Raw genomic sequence first — 20558 nt, 5'->3', positions numbered from 1 at the left:
CAGGAGAACAGTAGGACCTCCAGCGTCACAGTGTGTCTCGCCGTGTGCAGCTGCCTGTGACCTCGGGAGCTTCCAGACCGCGCGTCTGTCCAGGCTCTCACTGGCCCTCTGTGTGTGCTCGGCGGGGAACGGCCATTCTCTTGGAGGCCTCACGGTTCCCCTCAAACCCTTCCCAGGGCCACCACTGTGCGCTACAAAGGGAGGAACCTGCGGATCAAGGCACCCATGTGCCGCGCGCTGAAGAAGCTCTGCGACCCGGACGGTGAGTGTCCACGGCCGAGCTGGCGGTGTCTCCCCCGTGGCTCCGAGCCTGCTTCCGCCGCTCTTGCCGGCTGGTAGCACCTGCACTCGAGACTCCGTGTCACAGCAGTGTGTCCCCTCGGAGACTGAGCTCAGCTCAGAAGCCACAGCCTGTTCAGACGAAATGTCTGCCAGTGTCCCAGGCAGGTCTCTTGTGGCCTCTCGTGGCCTGGCCTGTGGCTTAGGCTTGCAGCTGTGCCCACGGCCCTGTTGGCCTCCCTGTGTCAGAGCCCAGGTCCCCGGGCCTTCTCTGCCGGCCTTGCTGTCATCGCAGAGCTGTGCGCCCGGAGCTCCGTTGATTCTCTTAGTTGTGTGGCCGAGCGCGTGGCCTTCTGCATCAAGGTTCACGTGTGCCGGGCCCTCGTGGCCCCATCTTGTCACAGGCTTGAGTGACGAAGAGGACCAGAAGCCCGTGCGCCTGCCGCTGAAGGTCCCCGTCGAGCTGCAGCCGAGGAACAACCACGCCTGGGCCCGCGTGCAGAGCCTGGCCCAGAACCCGAGGCTCAGGTACCGTGGCCTTCGGCACCTCAGGGGAGAGCTGGGGCCCCCAGGACGGCGGCGCCACGCAGGGTAGGGGGCCGTGAGGCCCTGTTGTGGCGGCCCTCAGACCTGCGGGTCCTGGAAGGGTTGAGCTCCTGTTCCACACGTGGCAGGGGCTCTCGGGCCACAGGAGACAGATGGTGTGGTTAGCAGGGCGATGGAGACAGCCGCTCCCCTCAGGACCCCTTCCTCGCTGTCTTAGCATCTTCCTGGGGGTTTGTGTGGGACGTAGACACGCAGCACCACTGGGAGTCTGGACCGGTTTTCACTTAGACATTAGACTTCTTCTTTGAAGTAAAATTCTCTTAAGTTACGACGAACTGTTAGTCATTGAGGCTGTCAGACTCACGGCACGGGGTACCTTCACACGGCATTGTAGGATTTTCCCCTCAATCTGGCTCCAGAACGTTTCGTTATCTCAAAACCTCGTGCCAACGACGTCTTCACTGCCCCCACCCCCCAGCCTCGGGCGCCCGTCACACATGCCGGTTCGCTTCCCGTGAGGGGACAGTGCGGCCTGCGGTCTGCTGTGCGGCTGCTCCCCCGAGCGGAACGCTTCATCTGTCGGACCGCTTGCTTCCCCGTGGGCGTAAGCTCTGCTGGCGCTCAGGCCGGCCCACCTTGGCCCCAGGGGACGCTCACAGAGCAGCGTGGTGGGCTGCGGCGCGGCCTGCATCCCGGGGGTGCTCTCCTCCGACCCGTGCAGGGCACACGGGAGCTCTGGTTTTCTCTCACAGCTTCATGTGAATCTCTACTTCTCCCCATTTAAAGGGCTGATTTTTTAAAAAGATTTATGTATTTGTCAGAGCACAAGCAGGGGGAACAGGCAGAGGGAGAAGCAGGCTCCCCGCTGCACAGGGAGCCCAATGAGGGGCTCGATCCAGGACCCTGAGATCATGACCTGAGCTGGAGGCAGAGGCTTTACTGACTGAGCCACGCAGGTGCCCCTAAAGGGTTAACTTCTAAGAAAAGGAGTCAGTGGCCCTGCCAGGCTCCGTGCCTCTGGCCCCGCCCCTGCGTCCGCTGCCGCCGGTGGCCCCATCTCGAGTCGCCGCCACAGCCTTGTGGTCCTCAGGAGCTTCCCTCCCCGTGTAACGGCCGCCATGTGCTGCCCGTGGTTTCTCCGCAGGATGATCGTGGAGCTCCACCGGAAGGTCTCCAGCCTCATCGAGTTCTTGAAACAGAAGTGGGCGCTGCACGAAGTGCGAATTGTATCCTTTTCTTAGTAACGCGGCCTCGCCCGGACCTGCCGTGCCTGCCACATGAGGACGCGGCTTCTCATCTCCTCCTGAGGGTGCAGAGGGCCCAGGGCGGGGTGGGCAGAGCGGGAACTAAAGCACAGCCCCTCGTCTTCGGGGGCTCAGCCTGAGCCCCTCCCTGCTGTCTACACTGCAGGTGGCCGCCATCGGCCTCTGTGGCAGGGCTGGGGCCGCACAGCGTCCCTGCCAGCAGCGTGACACGAGCGAGGACACAGCCCCATACTTGTGTCCTCGGCCGCCAGCCAGCCTGCGGTCCCCGGTGGGAGGGTGGCCGCTGGACGCACCGCCGGCAGATGAGGATGTCCCTGGCGTGTGCGCTCCGTGGCGGGTCTGCTCCCGTGGCAGCTCCTTGACCACGTGCCCAGCGGAAGACACTGGAGGACCGGCAGCTGCAGCACTCGCTTACGGAGCCGTCGCAGGAGAAGGTGGCGCTGCACCTGTTCCCAGGGGAGAGCTGCACGCTGACGCCGCTGCCGGGAGTGGCCCGCGTCGTGCACTCCAAAGCCTTCTGCACGGTGCACTGGCAGGAGGGCGGCCGGTGCAAGCAGAGCTCCAAGGATGCCCACCCGCTGCCTCCCGCCCAGATCCTGGGCATCCAGAGCGGGCAGGGCACGGCCAGGGGCCAGGTGAAGTGCCCACGGGGCGGTGCTGAGGGCAAGGGCCCGGGACGTCCTCCTCCTCCCACTGACGCCTCCCAGAGCTCTGGAGAGAGCTCCCCTGAAAGTGCCCCTGCGGAGGGGGCCCCACCGAGCCTCGGCAGCCTCGACACTCCTGACAGGCTGCCCCCTGGGCTTCAGGATGCCCGGGCACGGCTTGAGAAGACCCCCGCGGCTGCTCCTGCGGAGGGCGGGGACGGCCCTGCCCGAGAGCCCGGGGATGGGACGTGCGCCTGTGGGCGGCCGCCGGAGCTAGAGGAGGAGCTCTCCCTCCTTGACCCCTTCCCGCGCTACATGAAGTCCTGTCAGGACCTCATCATCCCCGAGCAGTGCCGCTGCGCGGACCTGCGGCCCTCCGGGTGCGCCTCCCCAGAGACTCGCGTCCCCAGCGCGGCAGAGGTGGCTGACCTCGCCCGGGCTGGGCCACCGTCCCCTGTCCGTGCCCCGCCAGCTCCAGAGCCTCAGCCTGGCCCCGGGCTCCAGCCAGACCTTTGCACTAAAGACTCAGCGGATGCGCCTGCGGAGGAGCCCCAGGAGAAGGCGAGCGCCTCGGACCCCCCGCCTCAGGGACCGCCTGCCGCCAAGCCTCCGAAGGACGTCCCCGCCAGCCGGCTGGCCCAGCAGCTCCGTGAGGAGGGCTGGAACCTGCAGACCTCTGAAAGCCTTACGCTGGCCGAAGTCTACCTCATGATGGGCAAGCCAAACAAGCTGCAGCTCGAGTACGACTGGCTGGCGGTGCTGGGCCCCGACGGCCAGGCCCCCGGCGGGCAGGCCCAGGGCTCCTGCACCGGCTCCCCGCCCTCCGCCGTCCACAAGCAGCGTCTCCTCGGCTGCCTCCTGAAGCTTATCTCCACGGAGGTCAACCCCAGGCTGGTGAGTGCGGGTCGACGCACAGCCCTGCTCCCACCCCAGGGGGGCCGGGCTCCGCCTACAGGCCCTCACCCAGGCAGCTGGGTCCTGGAGGAGAAGGGGGTGGGGACCCCGCTGACCCGGCAGGTCTCGGTTCCTTCCCTCGAGCCGGGTTTTGGTTTGCTGCAGGCAAGGGCCTCGTCCTCATGGCTCACACGAGGCTCCAAAGACGACAGTGGCCGAGAATCCATTCCTCGTCAGGCTTCAGTGACTACCCTCGGCCCGCCCTCCCGGCCGGGGCACAGCGTGTGCGAAGGCGAGGCGGTTGCCATGGCCGGTAGCCAGGCAGGACCCTTGCAGATTTCAGTGGGGGGAATGGCAGGGCTGTTCGTGCTTGAGTGGGGCCGTCCTGGGAGGACAGTGGCACAGCTTCCCAGCGGGGAAGGGGGTGGGGAGGGGACGGACGGGTGCAGGCCTGCGCCCAGGGGCCAGATGAAGGGCCCTGGGGGTCCCTAAGCCTGGAGAGCGGCTGTGAGCCCTTCCTGGGGCATCAGCTCAGCAGCAACGGGGCAGAGGATGCCACCGAGAGAAAGTCCGTGGGCTGTCCTGGGTGCGAGAGGACGGAGTCTGAACGGGTTCCCGAGCCGCTGTGTGTGCTTAGTGCTTGGGAGCACGGGGGTCCATCACCTCCAGAGCAGCTGCCAGGGGAGCGGAACGTGGTGGCCAGGAGGGGGCTTGGGGGACAGAATGGGCTGTGGGGACCCTGTGGGCCCACGAGAGCAGAGGCGTGTCTGCACAGCAGCTTCCGCTGCTCCCGGACAGACGGCCCTCAGCGTGCGTCCGGCGCCGCTCCTCCACCCTCTCCCTGCCCGCGTCCCTGTGCGCCGTTTGCCACAGAGAAGGTGCTCGGTGGAGCGTGCGGGGATGCGTGTGAGTCCGTGCTGCGGGGGAGAGGACTCACGGGCGGTAGGACCTGGGCGGGGACTGCGGAGACCCGAGGGTGAGCCATGGCCTTCAGGTTTAGTGTGGAGAAGGCTCATGCCCCACGGACGGGTATGGGCAACGTGCGGGCGAGTGCACAGATGAATTCAGAGAACGTCCTAGAGTGAGGCTCCTGGAGGAGAGAAGACTGGAGGACAGAAGCATGTCTAGGACGCTGGGGGAGGGGACCCAGCAAGGCTCCCGTGGAGCCTGGGGCAGCAGCGGACGTAGGCAGTGGCCTTGGCCTTGACAGGGAGAGAATGGCAGGCAGCTTGGGAATACAGCAGAGAATTCAGAGCAGGGTGCTCAGAGCCATGCCCCGGAGTGGGGCCCCCACAGCGGCCTCCACGTCACCTGGGGACTCAAGAAAGACGTGCGTCCTATGGGCCCGGAGACGCAAGGATCCTCCCTCGGCTGACTGTGACGGAGCTCAGCTGTGAGAGCCCATTGCGTGGGAGACAGGCTGGCTGGTCCTGCCGGCCCCCGCTGGGCTGAGCTGCCGAGCCAGTGCGGCCCAGTCCCAGGCCACTGGCCGGGGGGCCTCGCAAGAGGACGCGGGGTGTGCGGGGGCGAGTGTTTGGGGACTCTGAACAAACTAAGCGGGACGGGGTAGAGCAGGGCGCGGGGTGGGAGTGTCCCAGGGAAAGGGAAAGCGGGTCAGGATGGAGCCCCGAACAAGCCGCGGCTGGCAAGGTCGTGCCGCAAGCAGAGGAAGGGGTTCCCTCATTCACAGAGAGGTCGGCCCCGGTGCTCCCGGAGAGTGGGTGCTGGGGGAGATCAGCGAGGGGTCACCAGGGCGGGGAGGAAGAGGGTGTCTCTGCGGCGGGGACCGTGGCCCTGAGCACGGCGTGAGCCCAGGCCTACAGAACCCCTGCGGTTGGCCTCTGAGTCAGCAGACACCGCCTCGGCTGGGACCGTGTTGAATTCTAGAAAATCAGCCTGTACTTCCTTCCTCTGACTCAGTCCGCAAAGGCCTTCGCGGTTCTTTTAAGTCTTTTAGAAAGATGAGCTCCTCTCCCAGCCATGCGGCGGCCCCTCTGGCAGCCTGACCACTTTCAGGCTGGCGGGAGCCGGGCGTCCTTCCTGCGTCCCCGCCGGCTCTCAGCCGTGATGGGGTTGCCCATCTGGGGGCCTGGAGGCACCGTGCTTGCTCCCTGGGGGACCTGCCTGCAGGCAGTGGTGGGAAAGTGGCGCATTGCCAAGGGACGGGTTAGGGTTAGGACATGAACCCTCACCCTAACCCGTGCGGGGGACGATGTGATTCCTGAGCCGGTCGGAGCGCCTCATGAGCTCGGAGCCTCCCTGAACTGTCATTCACTAAGTTCGGCTTCTGTCGTGGCCCATTTCCATCCCAGGCTCCAGAAGGGAACGCCGGCTCCACGGCTTCAGTGAGGCCGGCCCAGGAGGAGCCGTCAGCGACCCCCCCGGGGAAGGTGGTGACCGTCGGCGCCCGCAGCCCCCGCTGCCCGCGCAGCCAGTCGGCCCTCCGCAGCAGCAAGACCTTCCCACCCAGCTCCACGCCTTGCTCCTCAGGTGAGGCTTGGCCGTCCCGCGTGCCTGCCTGGGTGTGGGGGCACAGGATGCCTGCCGCCCGGCCCCACTCACCGGGCTGCCGTCTCACCGATGGTGAGTCAGAGCAGAGGTCCCTGCTACTCGCGGGGAGGGGGAGCTCTAGGCCTGTCACCTAAGGCTTTGGGTCTTGGGGGGTGGGCGCCATTGGGAAACACGGCGTGGGCCTTGCCAGTGTGGTCACTTTGGGGGTCGTTGTGAGGTCAGTGGGCGCCTCCCTGGCATGCTGACTCGGTGGCTGAAAGCCTCAGGAGGGCCTGTTTCCTTTCACATTTGGAGTTTTGCCCTCAGGTGAGGGATCCCCCGGCCGTTTACGTGGTCTCTGAAGGGAAGGGGGCCACCCTGCTGGTCTGCACGGCCGGTCCTTTGAGCTGTAGCTGGGGAGTGATGTCCCTGCAGGGTCACTCTGGTTACCTGGCACCTGGCACGACAGAGGTTGAGAATGGGCATGTCCTTCGTGTCCTGTGTCTGGGAGGCCTTCACGGTCTCTGTCCCCATGGCGCGTGCTTTCCCTGTGGCACCCTTGCTGTCCTGGTCGCTGCGAACGTCTCAGGCCCGCAGGCGTCCCAGCGTCAGGGCCATGTGCTTCATAGAGAAGCGGAGCCGCATCTTCTGTGATCGGACGCACGCGGGTGCGGGCGTGCTGGAGTTGAGCAGACCACGTGGCCTGGGTGTTAACGGCTTCTAGCTGGTTCTTCCTTTATTTTTTAAGATACATTTTTTTGCATGAGCGTGAGCAGGAGGGGGCAGATGGAGAGATCTCAAACAGGTTCCAGCACGGGGCCCCGTGTCCCGTGACCCCGAGATCATGACCTGAGCCAAAATCCCGGCAGACGCTCCAGCGACTGCACCACCGGGTGCCCCGGGTTGTTTTCTGTCCCGGCGCGTCCTCAGCTCTCCGTGTTCTCTGGCTGCGCCTGGAGTAGCCTGCCTGCGGCATGGGATCTCTGCGCGGCGGCTTCTGGGGCGGCGGCTGGCTCCGGCGTCTTGTGCAGACCCGGCTCCGGGAGCGGCAGGCCGCCTGCCGGGCGCTGCACTCTTTCCTGCCTTCCGCTCTGCTCGCAGACTGTCCTTGTCTCCGCGGGCTTTCCCATCCTTCTCTCTCTGTGTTGAGGATGTTTCTAGACTGAGACACTCGCAGTGCCAGAGTCTGGCCTGGTGCCCAGAGGGCCTGAGCTTCATTTCACAGACTCGCGAATGAAAACTAAGGGAAGGGGGCCCATCTGTCCATGGCTTGAGGGCGCGCGCAGCAGCACCCACGGTGACGGCAGCTGGCAGAGTCTCGGAACAGCAGTTCCTAAAGAAACATTCTCTGCCGCTTTATCTCTGGGTTGTCTTTGCTACCAGAGAGACATAGAGCTGGGACCGGCTGACCGTGGCCCACAGCTCCTTGTCGTCAGGACAGGCTCTGACGCACCCCGGCCGCGCTCCAGCAGCACAGCCTAGGGGTACCAGGGGCTGAGGGGCCCACCGAGCTGGGCAGTTCACTCTCTGGCCCCTTACAGAGCTTGCTGACCTGTGGTCTGTGCTGCATGGTCTGGAAGGTTCTTCCAGCTCTCAGGTGTCCTTGCAGGCCCATCTGCCCTTCGCTGTGCGGGTCGAGGTGGCAGAGGGCTGCTGTGCGGTCAGCGAGAGCCGTGGCTCAGCCTCAGTGGGACGAGTTTCAGGGACAAGCGTAGGAAGCAGGTTTGGGGACTGAGATCTAGGAAATACGCGAGCAAATGGGTCGGTTGTCCCGTGTTGCCGTCCGGAAAGAGAGCTCCATGCGTGCTGGCCATAAGTGGTAAGTGGTCGTTGTTGCCGTCCCTTGGCTTCTAGGTCTGAGGAACCCGCCGAGACCCCTCCTGGTGGCGGGCCCCTCCAGCACAGGCAGCGGTGACTCAGACGGTGGCCTTTTTGCTGTCCCAACTACGCTCCCGCCCAACAGTCGTCACGGGAAGCTCTATTCTCCCAGTAAAGAAACAGAGCTGACTTTCCGGCAGCACCTGAACTCCATCAGCGTGAGTGGGGGCCGCACCGCTCCGCCGGTGGGGGGCCTGCATCTGGGGACGCGCTCTCACCCCGGGGCCGTGTCCTCACAGATGCAGTCGGACTTCTTCCTGCCGAAGCCCAGGAAGCTGCGGAACCGGCACCTGCGGAAGCCACTGGTGGTCCAGGTCAGGGCGCCCACGTGCGGGCGTGGGGCAGGGACAGGCGGAGGAGTAACGGGGTCCTACCGTCCCCTGACGTACACATGGTTTTTGTGCGGCACGAGCACCACTTGTACAAGAGACGAGGTGTTCTGGGGATTCAAGTCCCGCGTGTCCCAGGTCAGGGTGTGTCCGAGGACTCTCGGAGCCCCTTTACGCACCCGCAGCCGGCAGAGGCAGATGACCGGGTAGAGGGAGTGGCCAGAGGCCAGACTGCCGTGCGCTCACAGCAGGGAATGCCGGAGGCCCCGTGGCAGCCAGCCGCAGAGCCAAGGGCACAGCCAGCCAGCGAGAGGCTGCGCGTGCGACTGAGGCTGGATTTGTGCAGCAGCTCGAAGCCCAGAGACGTGGGGGCGTCGTGCTGCCCTCAGCGTACGGGGCTCTGTTGGTCCTGCTGGTCCCTTAATATCTCTTCCTGCCTCGAGGTTAATTCACGTAGGAAGGAGAGATTGCATGGCGGGTGTCGGGCCGCACGGTGCCCGGCAGCGCCCCCTCCCCTGCGGTTCTGCTGCCGTGGCTCGTAGCCGAGGTCGGCAGGAAGCCGGTGATGCTGCGGGCACGTCGTCAGAAGGTCAGCGGTAGCCTTGCGCTGCCTCACGGGCCTGATCGCCGACCTCGCTCGCTCCTGCGGGCAGAGACGAGAGAGACCTCGCTGGCGTGACCTCGGTTTCAGCGGAGAGTTACGGTTCTATCTTGCTACTGCGCCGAACTTACAAGTCAGACTTGGCCCCAGCTCCGTCCCTGTAGACAACAGTACTTGTAGGGTTGATGCCGTCACAGTCGAGGTGTCCATGAGGTGTTGGGACACGTGCCCTGTGGAGCCAGGACTCCCATATCCTAGGCCCCGAGCGTTGTGGGCGCGGGCGCAGTCCGCAGCAGCACATTTGGTGACATCGGTGAGTCCGCCCCCGACCGGCGGGAGGGCAGCTCCGTGGCCCCGGGGTGCAGGCTCGTGCGTGAGGCGGGCAGCCCGGAGGGGCGAAGGGCTCGCGGGCTGAGCAGCCAGCCCTGTTGTCTGACCCCAGGACGTTTCCATCTCCACGTGGCCGTCACCTCAGGTGCCGCCCTCCAGCCGCGGGCAGGCGCTGTCTCCACTCTCGCTCTCTGTCCCTGGGCGTTGGCCTCACCTGAGCATTTCACACAAGTGGAACCACACGTGGTCTTGTGCATTTACTGTTCTGCTAGAAAGTGTTGGCAGCACGGGGCCCTTCGTCTCCCCGCCACGCACCCTGCTTTCCCACCAGCAGAGCGGGCGCTTCCCGCTGCCTCGCAGCTCACTGCCAGACGACCGGGTCGCCCCAATGCTTCCTGGAGCAGGAGCAGACCCGCTGGGCCTCCGTGTCGTGGTCCCCCCCTCCTCTCTGTGCCGACCCCGAGGGGCGAGGAGACGTCCTTCACGCGTGAGCGGAGAACGTACCTCGCGTCCAGAACCGGGCACGTGTCTCGACGCGGCAGATACTTCCTGTGAATGTTTTATTTCTGCGCCGCCGCAGCCGTTCCCGTGACTCCCTGTGAGGTGGCAGCCGCCACCCTGCCCTGCGTGATGTAGCACCAGGAGGCCGGGGCCGCTGAGCAGGGAGGGTGGGCGCTGCGCCGGCCGTGGCCATGTGCCTTGTGGCCTGAGCCCGTCTACGTCATGAGGAGCCGCTTTGTTTCCTTTACGACATGCGCGAGGGGCCCGAGATCTGGGGGGGATTGTCTCTGAGAGTGCGGGGCCCGCGCCCGTGACAGGTGTGCAGCACCTGGGAGGCCACTCTGAGCCAGCGCTCGGCCATCGCGGCGTCCCTCCGGCCTTCCCTGGGGGGGCTGGTTCCTCAGGATTCTTGTCAGGGAGGCCCCGCGTTCAGGGGCTCGGGGTCTGCAGGCTCAGCTGCCCTCAGTGTGCCCCAGGGCCCTTGCGTCATCGGCCCTCGAGCCAGAGCTGCTGTCTGGACACGCTCCGCTCCCTCTGACCCGGAATGTCCCTTATGGCTCGTCGCGGGTTTCCCGAGTGATGGCCGGTCCCAGGGTCTGTCCGTCACCTGCTCACCGGCCCTCTCCTCTCCGCAGAGGACGCTGCTTCCTCGGCCGTCCGAGCACCAGTCCCACAACGTCTGCTCCTTCTCCATCCTGTCCAATTCCTCCGTGACTGGTAAGCACTCGCGCTCCCCGGCTTCACGCTCTCCTGAGCGTGGCCCCGTGTTCGGGAACGGCAGGTGTTGGGGTCTTTGGTTCTTTGCAGGACATCCGGGCCATCCCTGTGTCCCTTCTGTCCCCAGAGCCTGAGTGTGCCAGGCCTGGGCCCCAGAGGGCACGCGCGGACGCCTGGTGGGTGGTGGTGTGCGGGCAGGGGTGTGCTGTAGGAGGGGCCCCGGCTCTCAGAAGCACGTGGGCCCCCGCGGCGGCCCTGGTGGAGTGACGCACGCGCTGTGCCTCGCCCCGCGGGTCAGAGCACACGCACCATGAGCTTCGATGGCTTTTCTCATGCGCGCCCTTGGCTGCGGAAAGGCTGGCGGGGGGGCGCCGAGCTACAGAGGCCGAGTCCCGGTGCCGGATTTGCAGCTCTGCCTGCCGCCCGCCGCTCAGGTTGTGCGCCCGCCCTCCACCAAGGCCCCCGTGGGGCATGTGGACCGCAGCCTTCTGCAGGCCCAGGAAGCATGCTGGTGCCGGTCCCAGGGACTGGGACTTTCTCCTCCTCAGGCCTTGTCTGACCTGTGACTTCCGAAATCCATGACTGGGAAATTCAGTGCTTCTGACGTGGCTCACCTCCCGGGGCCGTGGCTTGAAAGAAAGTGCTCCGTGGCCCCGTCGTGCATCCCAAGGGTGCGGGCTGATGCGTCTGCTTCTGTCCTTCCCCGCAGGGAGAGGCTCGTTCCGGCCCATCCAGTCTTCCCTGACCAAAGCCGCCCTGTCTCGACCGATTGTGCCCAAGGCCCTTCCACCCCAGGCCACGGGCCACCTGTCCAGTAAGTTTTTGTCGCCAGCACGACAGACAGCACGGGAGGGTTCCGAGTGAGGTTTCTGTTGTCTTCTCCTCCAAGCCAGTGTCTTGTTACCGTTCAGGGAGAACACAAGAGCCTTGGCCCTTGCTTGGAAACGAGGCGTGAGGGAGAGGGTGCGCCGTGAGCCCCGTGGGTCACTGTCAGGGTGTCCCTGGAGCTGAGCTTCAGACGTCCTCTGTGCTGCCAGGTGCTGTCGACTTAGCCGCTAAAAGCGCCGGCATCATCCCCGGGAGCCCCCTCCCCGTCTTGGACACGGAGGGCCTGTCTGGCATCTCCCCACTGTCTTCGGACGAGGTGACCGCCAGTGTCGCTGGTCAGGACCTTGCCAGCAGCCACCAGAATGGCGATTCCATCCCCGCTGTGGGGGTGAGTACGTTCAGGCTTTTCCGCACCATCACCAGCTTCTGGGATAGGTCAGTCGCTTCCAGATGGATAGGCTGCAAGGCCAAGGGACTGAGGTCATGCTGGGCTCCAGTTCTGCCTGAGGAGGCGATGGGCCCCGGGAGGCTCTCGGAGAGTGCCCGGGCCGGGGAGGCTGAGGCGGGGGTGAGTGCTGTGTGGCCTCAAGGGGAGAGCCGTGGCGGAGGCAGTGGAACAGGCTTGCTCTGACGCTGAGACAGGCACGGGGCTCCGGTCTGCCTGTGGACGTCACTCGGTTGGAGAAGCAGCTCTGGCCACACCAGCTGGCAGGACGCCCCGTGCCTCCCTGGCACGTCTGTGACCCCACCCCCCGGCCCCCGTGCCCAGGCTCTGCGGGGACTCGGTTGCTCTTCGAACCAACAGCCTCAGCTGTGGGGACTAGATGACCAAGCCCCGACAGCCCTACCTCCTGTCCCTGTGGCTGCGAGGACCGTGCGAGTGGGGGGCTCACTGGCTTTCCTGGTGTTGCTGCAGGGCACGAGCGACCCGTTCATCAGCGTCCCCTCGAGGCCTGAGCAGGAGCCAGTGGCGGACGGTTTCCAGGTAGAGTGTGCCGTTAGCTCTAGGGCAGAGTAGCGGCCCCGGGCCCCCTCTGAGCCAGGACCGCCCACCCTCGTGGTCTGCCCGCGGCCGTAGCCTCGCTCCCCTGGACTGCCAGCTCGTGGCAAGAGCGCACAGACAGCCCTCGAGGCCCGGCAGCGCTGTCCTTCCTACCTCGCCTGGACAGACGAACTCATAGCTCCGTTGGAGGCCTGCTTTCCCGCCACGAGGCGGCCTGTGTCTGTCACGCTCCTGGAAGGACTGTTTGGGCCGGAGGTGGAGGTCCCCTCCCAGTAATCCTCCCTGGCACTTCGCCTCTGCCCAGACGATCAGCTGTCCTGCCAGCCTTGGAAGCAGGACCAGGCCCCCCTCGACCACCGCCCCCCTCGGCCTGGCCTCTAAGGCCGCCATTGCTCAAGTGGTTTCCAGAGAAGTAAATCCACCGCGTGTGTATGTCGCAGAGAAGGGGGAGGTGGCTGCTGGGTCCTCATTTCTCCATTGATGAGCCTGTCAGTCACTGCCGTGTGGGGCTGGGACCAGTTTGCCATTCCGTGTTCCTGATCATCTATTGTGTCCCCGCCCCAGCAGGGCTCCCCCGTGCTCTCCCTGTCTGAGCTCTCCAAGGCTCCTCTCCACAACGGGCCCCCTGCGGCCCTGCCCGCGCCGGAGGGCTCCAGCAGCCGCCTGTCTCCCCCCAACGTCTCCGCGCTGCTCGACATCTCCCTGCCCGGGCCGCCCGAGGACGTGCTCTCGCAGGGCGAGCCCGCCACGCACATCAGCGACTCCATCATCGAGATCGCCATCAGCTCCGGCCAGTACGGTGAGGGCCCCGGGGGTCCTGACTTCCCCGGCGGGGTGCGCTCCCTTGTGGGGCACACCACTGCCCCGCGCTCCCTCTTGAGAGTGGAGCGTCTGCTGCCTGGGGCGCCGCCCCACTGGCAGGGCAGCCCCCGCGGGTGAGGGGCAGATGGGCGCTGTGGCTCCTCGCGGCCTCGAGGGCAGAGCGGGCCTGCCAGGCCTCTGCAGCCCAGGGCTCAGTGGGGCTGTTTTCTGGGTAGCTCTGAATCTGGGAGGATAGCGTGTCCCAGGAGGGGGTTGGGCGGGGACCTGTGGGGGTTTTGGTCTCAGGGGCTCTCTGGGATGGCACTGGCAGGTCTGCTTCAGGCTGCGGGTTCGCCGAGAACGTAGCCCTCACCCTCGCGGCCTACTTCTCTTGGTGACGGGGAGATGCGCGCCCTGGGGCGCCGGTGTGGCCGCTGTTGGCGTCAGCGGTGTGTGTTGGGGGTGGCTCTCCGCACGGGGTCCGGCCCCATCAGCATGGGTGCAGCCGCCGCCGCTCCCTGAGCCGGGCACGCGGCCCCGCGGGGTTCTGGGCCTGCACGTTCAGGGCTGCGCTGCCCTGCTTTCGGGTGGCGGGCAGGGAAGGGGATGCCGCTGGCCCACTGCGGCGTTTCTGACCTCGCGCTTCCGTTGACAGGCGAGGGAGTTCCTCTTTCTCCGGCAAAACTGAATGGCAGCGACAGCTCCAAGAGTCTTCCCTCCCCTTCCAGCAGCCCCCAGCCCGACTGGATCGCCTCCCCCACCCACGACCCCCAGTGGTGCCCCAGCGACCCCACGGACTCGCCGCTCAGCAGCTTGTTTGGTGAGGGGCGGGCACGGCGGGCACGGGGGGCTCCCTGTGGCACACGTGGGTGGGGCCCGGAGTCTGAGGTCCCGCAGAGCTGCTTGTTTCGGGGTTCACCCCGTGTCACTGACATGGCGGGGGGGTGCCGAGGTCTCGGGGGCACTTCACGAGCTGGCATGAATGCGGACACCCTGGTGACGCTAGCCCGGCTGAGATGGCCCCGTCTCTGCACTCCTGCCTCCTGTGCCCGCCTCCGGGCTGCCCGCTGTTGGCTCCTGCCAGCTCGGGCTTTCTGCTCTCGCTGTTAGCAGTGGGACGGATGACAGCTCTGGGCGCTCTCAGCTTCCTCTTCCCGTCCGCAGCTGAGTGTCGTGAAGCGGATGTGCCCGCAGTCTGTGGGCGTGTTGACTATAGGCTGGAGCGTTTGCAGGATGGGCCCCTGCCCCGGGCACCAGGTGCTTGTGTGGTGGGAGGAGCCGCCAGGGAGAGCCCACACTGGCCTCAGCGGCCTGCGTGGGGTGGGCTCCTGGGGCCCGTGTGGGATCAGCACACCCAGCGTCCTGTAGGGGACACGCGTGTGGTGGGGGGGCTGATGGCCCTAAAGGGTGGATTGACACACGGGTCCAGTCGGCACCCGGGCGGGCACGCGGCCCATAGCCGGCGGCGTAGGTGAATGAGGGTGCGGTCTGGGGGTGCAGCGCCGACGGGGCTGTGTTCCGGACGAGGTCACAGAGCAGCGTGGGGTCTGCGAGGTCAGATAGAGGGCACGAGAAATCGGAAGCACCTTACAGGGAGACAAGGGTGGCGACGCGACAGTGGGCCGCGGCAGGGCTCCCGGAGAGCGAGGCCCACTCACTCGCGCTGCACGGAAGCCTCCAGGCTCCCCGTGGGAGGGAGGCCGGGAGCACACGACTCCATCCAGAGCCCCGTGGCGACACGAGCGCATGGGTACCTGCCTGGGGGTGCCTGGCAGGGCCATTTGCGGCCTCCCCAGGATCCTGCAGGCGAGCCAGTCTCAGGATGTTTCCTTCTTCTCTCGGCAGCAAGCTTCATCTCCCCAGAGAAGAGCCGGAAGATGCTGCCAACTCCGTCGGGGACTCACAGCGGCACCTCCCTGCTGGGCCCCAGCTTGCTGGATGGCAACTCGAGAGACTCGTTTGTGTCCCGGTCCCTGGCTGATGTCGCGGAGGTAGGCGCGTGGCCCTAGCTCAGACTTGACGGGCAGCCCGCCTTCTGGAGGTGGCCGGATGCCTCCGCCAGGCCTGTTGGGCACTTAGAAGCTGGAGCCGTCCTGACAGAGGAAGGTCCGGCCGCCCCGGGCCAGCGCTCCTTCCCCCGTGGCGGCAGGTGCAGGACACGAGCCAACAGCTCTGCCCTGGAGGCCTCGGAGCTGGGGAAGCCCGGGAGGCGGGTGGCCTGTGGGGCCTCTGCTGGCGGGCAGCGCGGGCTCTGGGTGTGTTCTCCCGTCAGCGCTGCCGCCCGACGGGCAGGGGCGCCTTCCAGCCGCCTCTCCCTGTGTGGTGGCTTGAGGCTGCCGCCCGCTGAGCTGAAAATCGGCTCGGGGTGGGGAGTTGACGAGGAGGCGAGACTCGTTCTGCGACACCCCTCGTTTGTCCAGTCGAAGTCGCCCGGGCCTCCACCCAGCGAGGAGCGAATGCGTCAGGGAGCAGGCAGGACTGGCAAGGGCAGGGCCAGAGAGCGCAGCGCTCCGAGAGAGAGGGGCAGGAGGAAGTGCGGGAGGAGGAGAGAAGGCCCTGCGGAGCATCCGCTGGGCCTAGTTCTGGGGTCCGAGGCCTGGAGCAGCGTCTCCTGAGTACTGCTTCCCTGGGACGTGCCGGTTCGGGTCTCTCTTGAGAGTTCCTCGTTGGCTTCCCGACGGGGCCCTGGATCCGACCGCTCAGGCCTGTTTCTCACGGACGCCTCGGCTTCCCCGTATCCTGACAGGCGTCTGGAGACCTGAGGAGCTCGTGGGGAGAGTTTGGAGCTGAGCGGTGACAGGACTAGAGATTCTACCCAAATAGACACAGACAGAGAACAGCGGCGCACACACCCTCCTTGCACTGCGCAGCGTTTCTCAAACCACTTGTGGGTCTGATGTCACAGGAGAAGCCCATCTTCCCCTCCTGTGTGTGTGCGTGTGCGCGCGCTTACCCGCCCTCGGCTTCTGTAGGTGGGCCTGCCACACGTATCTGAGACCCCTCGTCAGGACTCTGCCCTCCTGGGCAGTCTCCAGATCAGCAGCCACGGTGCCCAGGGCTGTTTCAAGTGCAGACTCGTGGGCCCAGCCCAGGTCCACCCCAGGCTCACTCCAACCCCCACCCGCCCCGGCCCAGCTGATGGGCATTGAAGAGAACGGGCGTGAGGAGGGGAGGGACAGGTAGGGCCAGGCTGGCCCATGTCGACAGTGACGGTGGCTGCTGGTGAGCACGTATGGGGAAGACAGACACTAGTTGCTCTGCTTTTCCGAAAACAGATTTAGTTTGACGTTTCTCTTACAAAGCTTCAAAGTCTGTTTATCGAAGTAGTCTCATGAGTCCCAGATCGCACGTTGCCTGGTCTTCTCACTGAGCCAGCCGGACGCCCCTGTCGTGCACTTTTACAATTCAGTTCATGCCATAGCTCTAGTCGGGATTTTCCGGCCTGGCTCGTGGACCGGGGGTTCGAGTCTTCCCCGGTTCGTTCAGCTCCCACTGGAGGCCCCGCCAGTTGCTCCCGGGCCAGCGGCCGGCCAGCCGCCTGCTGACCTGGACTTCCCTTGTGTCCTGTGTTTGTAGGTTGTGGACTCCCAGCTGGTGTGCATGATGAATGAAAACAGCATCGATTACATATCTCGATTCAACGATTTGGCCCAAGAACTGTCCATCGCTGAGCCCAGCCGCCGAGAGGCTCTGTTTGATGGCAGCGGAGGCGGCCCCCCTGTCGGTGACCTGTCCCAGTGACCACACCTCGTCCCTGGTGGGGCATCCTGGAGGCTGCAGAGGAGGGCTGGGGGTCCTCCGTGGCGGTGGGAGCAGCTCTCTGCAGGCTACAGAAAACAAATCAAGCCCAAGAGCCCCCCAGAGATGATCTGAACAGAGGAACCTCTGTGCCCCAGAATGTGCACCAGGCAGGAAGCTGCATCCCAAAGGGCAGAGGGCTGTGGTGGCCAGGGAGGCGAGGACGGGTTCTCTAGGAGGCCCGTGTCAGACGCTGCTGTGGCGTTGGAGCGGCTCCCTGCTGGCCGTGGGACAGCGTGTGGTGGCCACATTCCCACCTGCGCTTCTGCCTCACTTGTGTTGGATGTTGCAGTGGCTTGTCCTCCCAAGGGAAAGGTGTGGGTGTGCGGCGGCGGCCACGGCCCCCAGGACTCACAGCCTCGCTGCTCTCTGCAGGGGCGCTTCCGGCCGTCGCTGCTCTTTTTCCGCCAAACCTATGCACCTTGCGGTTGCTCTCTGCAGAGAATGGGGAAGGACAGCTGGGCACGGCCGGGCTCTGCCAGGTGGGGTGTGCGCCCTCAGCAGACACTTGGGAGGATGCCCAGATCGCAGGGCAGTGCACCTGGCGCTGTCCCCCAGAAACACTGGCCCTTGCCGAGTGCGCTCTCCCGCCCAGAGCTTTGTTCTGACTCGCTCAGTGGGAAGGAGGAGGGAATCTGGTTTTGTGCAGCTTGCGTGGACTTTAAGGAAAAAATTCTGCTAAAGTGGTTGGAAAAAGGTTTTCCTTGTGTTTTGAGAATAAGGAGACGTTGAAGAAGAAAAGAATTCAGGCTTTCCTTCCTGTGTTCAAGCTTCTTGGTCAACGAAGACGTTCCTTTGCTGGGTCCGCAGCCGAGCTCTGGCCCACAAGTTCCCGAACCGCCCGGGCGCTGCTGGCTAGCTGCTCACACACGCGCCCTTTCCGGGAAGGTCTCCGCCTCTCCAGGGTCTCCTCTTCCTTCCGCAGCTTCGGCACAGAGTCCACCCTGTGCACATGGCTCCTCCTTCATGTTTCCCCGCAGTCAGAGCATGCGAAAGCCATGTCCTTCTCGTGTGCTCCTCGAGCCTTCTTTGGTGACCGTTTGCCGTCACTGCCGGCGGGTCAATGCCCGGAGTTTGCCCGGATCGCAGCTGATGGGGCTGCTCTGGTTCTTGGCCGGGGGGAGGCTTGACAGAACCCCATCCGGTGCCCCATCTGTTGTGGCCAGCAGCCAGTGCTGTGGTGTGGGTCCGGGAGCGCCCTGTGCACCACTGTCCCCGTGCGGCTTCACCCTCTGCCTGCTGTCTGGACCACTTTGGCTTTTGAGACCCACTTGAACTGAGGACAGTTTCTCTCTCCTCTTCCTGCCTGCCGTGGAGCGGCAGCCCCACCCCAGGCCAGTCCCAGCCCTCTCCCCGGGCTTCTCTCCCTCTCTGTAATGGAGAGACGAGGCAGTGTGTAAGGGAACAGAAAAGGTCTCTTGTGTGTGCAAACAGGGTGGATGCTCCTGGTGCCACGGTCCTCACAGCCGGCTGCGGGCAGTGCCATTCACCCCGGGCCACGTAGGAAAGAGTCCAGTCGGCCTTGGAGCTAGTACGTTCCTTCCTTCTCAAGTTTTTCTCAGAGCTCTTGCCTGTCAACGTGGTTTTCTTCTTTCAGGTCTGGTTCTAGGTACAAACATCACTAATAAAAGCCACCGTGGGCCGCTCTCCTGGGCTCTTACAGAAAGTCCCGAGGCTCTGGAGATGGAGAAGAGAGGGACGTGCCCTTTTATGAAGACAGCGTCATTTGAACCACAGTGTCTTTAAACTAGCTTGTGTGGCTCAGCTGTCCCGCTGTTAGCTTCCTGAAACAAGCGCCAGCCGGAGGGGATGACAGCCATGGGGCGCTCTGGGCCGCTGACAGTTAGGTCCGTAGTAGGTTAGGACGCCAGGCCCACTTAGGCCGCCACTAACTTACTCGTACTCCACGGTCAGGGACCAGACACCCCCAGTATCATAAGGCATCGATGCTGGGAGCAGGACCTGATGGCAGTGTGCACGTGGCCAGAGACGGTAGGGGGTCCTGAGCTGCTTTCATCGGGGACACCCCGAGGCAGTCTGGCAGGTCAGCTGGCCCTGGTGATTCAGTGACATGTAAAAGGAGAAGTAGGGATTTGGGGTCAGCTCTTGTAGGCTCTTCGGTGGCACCTTCCACTGGCCCTTAACCACAGACTCCGTCTGGAGTGTCACGCAGGGGCCGGATGGCTTGGGGAGGACAGTGGGCCGATTGTTCTCACCTGCAGCAAAGCCGACACGATTCCAGAGAATTCTGCCACCGCTGTGGCAACCTGACAGGTCTAAGCATTTGCCGAGTTAAAGGGAAAGTAGAATTGAAAGAATGAGTGTTTTCTCCCAGCCTAAATGAATGCATGTGTATAAAAATAAGTGGCTGGTAAAGGCTGGAATTTTCAAAAGACCCAAGCAGAGAAACTCCCTCTTCCCGGATCTTCCTCTGCCTGTCCCACAGGAGTCGTCGTCTTGGTGTGCACCTGTGGCTTGCTTCGTGCATCCGAGCATGCTGTGAGTAAGACCAGATCCGTCCCTCAGAAAATTCCCTCCCTAGTCGCTCTGATGTTGTTTGGGACTTTTGCTGATTGAGCTTTTGTGAAGAGGGAGACTTGAGTATCTCTGGTCTTCAAGGAGTTGGTGGTGTGGCCTGTGATGAGCTTAGAAGACGCAGCGGGAAGTGTTAGGTGGAGGCTGATGACCGGGAGCATCTGTGAGGACGTGGCCCTCACCTGTCCTATCTGCTGTTGTAGAGTACTTGCTCAGGGAGGGGTATTTGGAAACAGTTCATCCACTGATCTACTTGCTTCCCCACATCTCCAGCTGCTTAGCTGCGGGATCCCGAAAAGGGCGTCCTTTTCAGTGGAATAGCCTAGTTTTAACTAGATCACAGCATGGAGTCCAAATTTGGGCCAAGAAAAGTCTCGGAATAAGACACCGGAAGCAAGTAGAGGAGGAAAGTAGCCGTCGCTGGTTTTTCTGTTGTGTTTAAAGAGCTTGAGATCTATCAGGTGCATTTGTGAGAAGGTAGGGCACTTTGTGTTAGGAGGGGGAAGGAACCCCCAGCGACACCTGCCCTGTGACCCGCGGCTCCCGGGGAGCGCAGATGCGCGACGCGAGCCGGGCCCCGTGTCCGCCGGGCCAGGGCGCGGAGCAGGCGGCCGGGGCGCCGCTGTCCGCGGTCCCCTTGCTGATCGTTAAGCCATATCACCGAGGTTTGTCGTACGGATTATAAATGTGCATATACAGTGTATGTATAAAGCAGAATGCCTGTCCTTCCTGGTTATTTTTTGTACCATATTGTAAATTATATTATTTATTCTTTACCAATTTTGGGAATAAAAGGTGTTTTGGTTATTTAATATAATAAACAAAAGCTGTTAAACTTCCTATGTTTAAATTTCCAGTTCAACTTGTAAATCTGTTTTTATTATTGTGCATAAATACATACTAATACTTGATCTAATACTTATCGAGTGAGCCTTGTTTCCTTCGCGGCGTCGGGCCCCGCACGTGCGCGGCCCCCGGCCGACCCGCGCGCCTCCCCGACGACCCGCGGCTCCCAGCGGTTCCCCGGGTTTTGCCCCCTGCTGCCGGGAGGCCCTTCCGGAGTGCGTGTCTGCGCCTGCGCAGGGGTCAGGGCCCACCCCACAGCCCTGCTGCCCAATG

The 20558-nt window shown here is 64.1% G+C and overlaps 1 protein-coding gene across 5 annotated transcripts in view; it reads left to right on the top strand.

The window, feature by feature from the left end:
* Window positions 1-20319, top strand: part of CRAMP1 (cramped chromatin regulator homolog 1) — a 54259-nt gene extending 33940 nt beyond the window's left edge. For 2 of the 5 annotated variants that reach the window (XM_045994226.1, XM_045994224.1), the window contains 15 exons: window positions 177-262; window positions 684-807; window positions 1970-2051; window positions 2465-3628; window positions 5941-6211; window positions 7973-8154; window positions 8236-8310; window positions 10393-10474; window positions 11184-11288; window positions 11512-11690; window positions 12219-12287; window positions 12870-13104; window positions 13762-13926; window positions 14952-15097; window positions 16683-20319. In XM_045994226.1, coding sequence (XP_045850182.1) covers window positions 177-262; window positions 684-807; window positions 1970-2051; window positions 2465-3628; window positions 5941-6211; window positions 7973-8154; window positions 8236-8310; window positions 10393-10474; window positions 11184-11288; window positions 11512-11690; window positions 12219-12287; window positions 12870-13104; window positions 13762-13926; window positions 14952-15097; window positions 16683-16847 — 3130 coding nt within the window. In that variant the 3' untranslated portion in view covers window positions 16848-20319. The remainder of the gene's footprint in view (window positions 1-176; window positions 263-683; window positions 808-1969; window positions 2052-2464; window positions 3629-5940; window positions 6212-7972; window positions 8155-8235; window positions 8311-10392; window positions 10475-11183; window positions 11289-11511; window positions 11691-12218; window positions 12288-12869; window positions 13105-13761; window positions 13927-14951; window positions 15098-16682) is intronic. The other 3 variants (XM_045994228.1, XM_045994227.1, XM_045994225.1) reach the window with 3 other exon arrangements.
* Window positions 20320-20558: the final 239 nt, after the last annotated feature.

The sequence above is a fragment of the Meles meles genome, chromosome 21 (genome assembly GCF_922984935.1).
Source record: "Meles meles chromosome 21, mMelMel3.1 paternal haplotype, whole genome shotgun sequence".
NCBI classification, from domain to species: domain Eukaryota; kingdom Metazoa; phylum Chordata; class Mammalia; order Carnivora; family Mustelidae; genus Meles; species Meles meles.
Note: the sequence above shows the minus strand (reverse complement) of the source record. Positions and strands in the feature narration are given on the sequence as shown.